Source organism: Pyxicephalus adspersus, chromosome 3, assembly GCF_032062135.1.
Source record: "Pyxicephalus adspersus chromosome 3, UCB_Pads_2.0, whole genome shotgun sequence".
Taxonomy (NCBI): Eukaryota; Metazoa; Chordata; class Amphibia; order Anura; family Pyxicephalidae; genus Pyxicephalus; species Pyxicephalus adspersus.
In genome coordinates, this window is record NC_092860.1 from 18,399,769 (window position 1) to 18,401,091 (window position 1,323).

At 28.4% G+C, this 1,323-nt stretch overlaps 1 protein-coding gene across 1 annotated transcript in view; it reads right to left on the reverse strand.

Moving 5' to 3' along the window:
* The window catches only part of LOC140327661 (uncharacterized), a gene marked incomplete at both ends in the record, with an annotated part of 6,044 nt that overhangs the window by 1,529 nt on the left and 3,192 nt on the right, over positions 1 to 1,323 (reverse strand). The window contains 1 exon segment of the mRNA XM_072407029.1: positions 985 to 1,069. Coding sequence (XP_072263130.1) covers positions 985 to 1,069 — 85 coding nt within the window.

Below are 1,323 nucleotides of genomic sequence, written 5' to 3' on the forward strand. Positions count from 1 at the left end.
AGTTTCACCTAAAATGTTACTTTTACATGGACAACACTTTAGGCCACACTAAGGGGCATATCTACAAAACAATAAAAGTTACATTCTCCAAACACTGTAATATAAAACACAAATCTCAAGGAGATTTGCTTTCACTAGTAATTTAGTCACATTGAAATTTTGTAAAAAAAAAAGTGTTTGATATTTTAGGTGGATTCATGAATGACAGAAAATTTGCAGCTGAAATGCATTTAGCAATTGTTACAATATTATCTTCCTAAGTTAGCACCCATTAATCAGACATCTGACATTCTATAATAACTGGAATTCTGTACATACATGCCTATTTATTTAAAAATATGTATGGTACTTATTTGCATAATGCCATTCATCAGAATCAGAAGTTCTTTGAATTTTGGGTGCCAGTAGACTGTCTCCCCTAGGGGTCAGAAATATTGGTCCCCTATTGAATTTGGGTCATATGGAATTTTGACAGTTTAATTTATACCTAATGGCAGCCAGGAATCCATCATTGTTAGATTGGTTTAACCAAATAAAAATTAATATTCTAAAAATGTGTCCATTTTTAAAGGCATTCATTTAAGATTCACCCATTGTTTTTTTACCTTAACCACACACTTTTAAACACTGGATTCAATAAAAACATGTATAAATAATGAGTAAAGGTTGATTCACACATTTTCAAATTTAATTCAAAGTAAATTGAAATTGTGTCAGTTGTTGGTAAATGGTTGAATTTGAGGTTAAACCATTTATAAATAGTCCCTGTAATGTCTATCTAGAATATTATCATAACAGTAATATTAACAGTAATCATACCAGGAATGGTAAGGATATGTGATTTTTAAGCAGGCTTTATTGCATATTTACTATTAGATTTATTAAGCATGTCTTTATTTTTGTTACTTTTGTTATTTAATAAAAATAGAATTAAAAGAAAATGTGATTTCTAAGTGTATAAATAAATAGTAAAAAAAAACATACCACTCCTTTTAGAAATGCTAAAATCTGCTTCAAAAAGACATCTACGATGTTTAATAAAAGTGGGTTTGCAAGGTAAGATGTTTTACTAAAAAAAATGCAAAAAAAATATAAATGTTATGAATATATAAAATATTTTTTTCAGATATAGTCTTTATATTAGATATACAATTTGTGAGGATTAAGATGTTTTCTATGTCACTTTCAAATAAACAGTGTTCAATGTTACAATGTTTACACATACATGTGGATAATTATGGCACGAGTTGTGGGAAATTAGGGAGAAGATCAGAACACCAATGGGTTAGGCTTCATTTCTTGTAACTAGGTTAGAAATGTTTT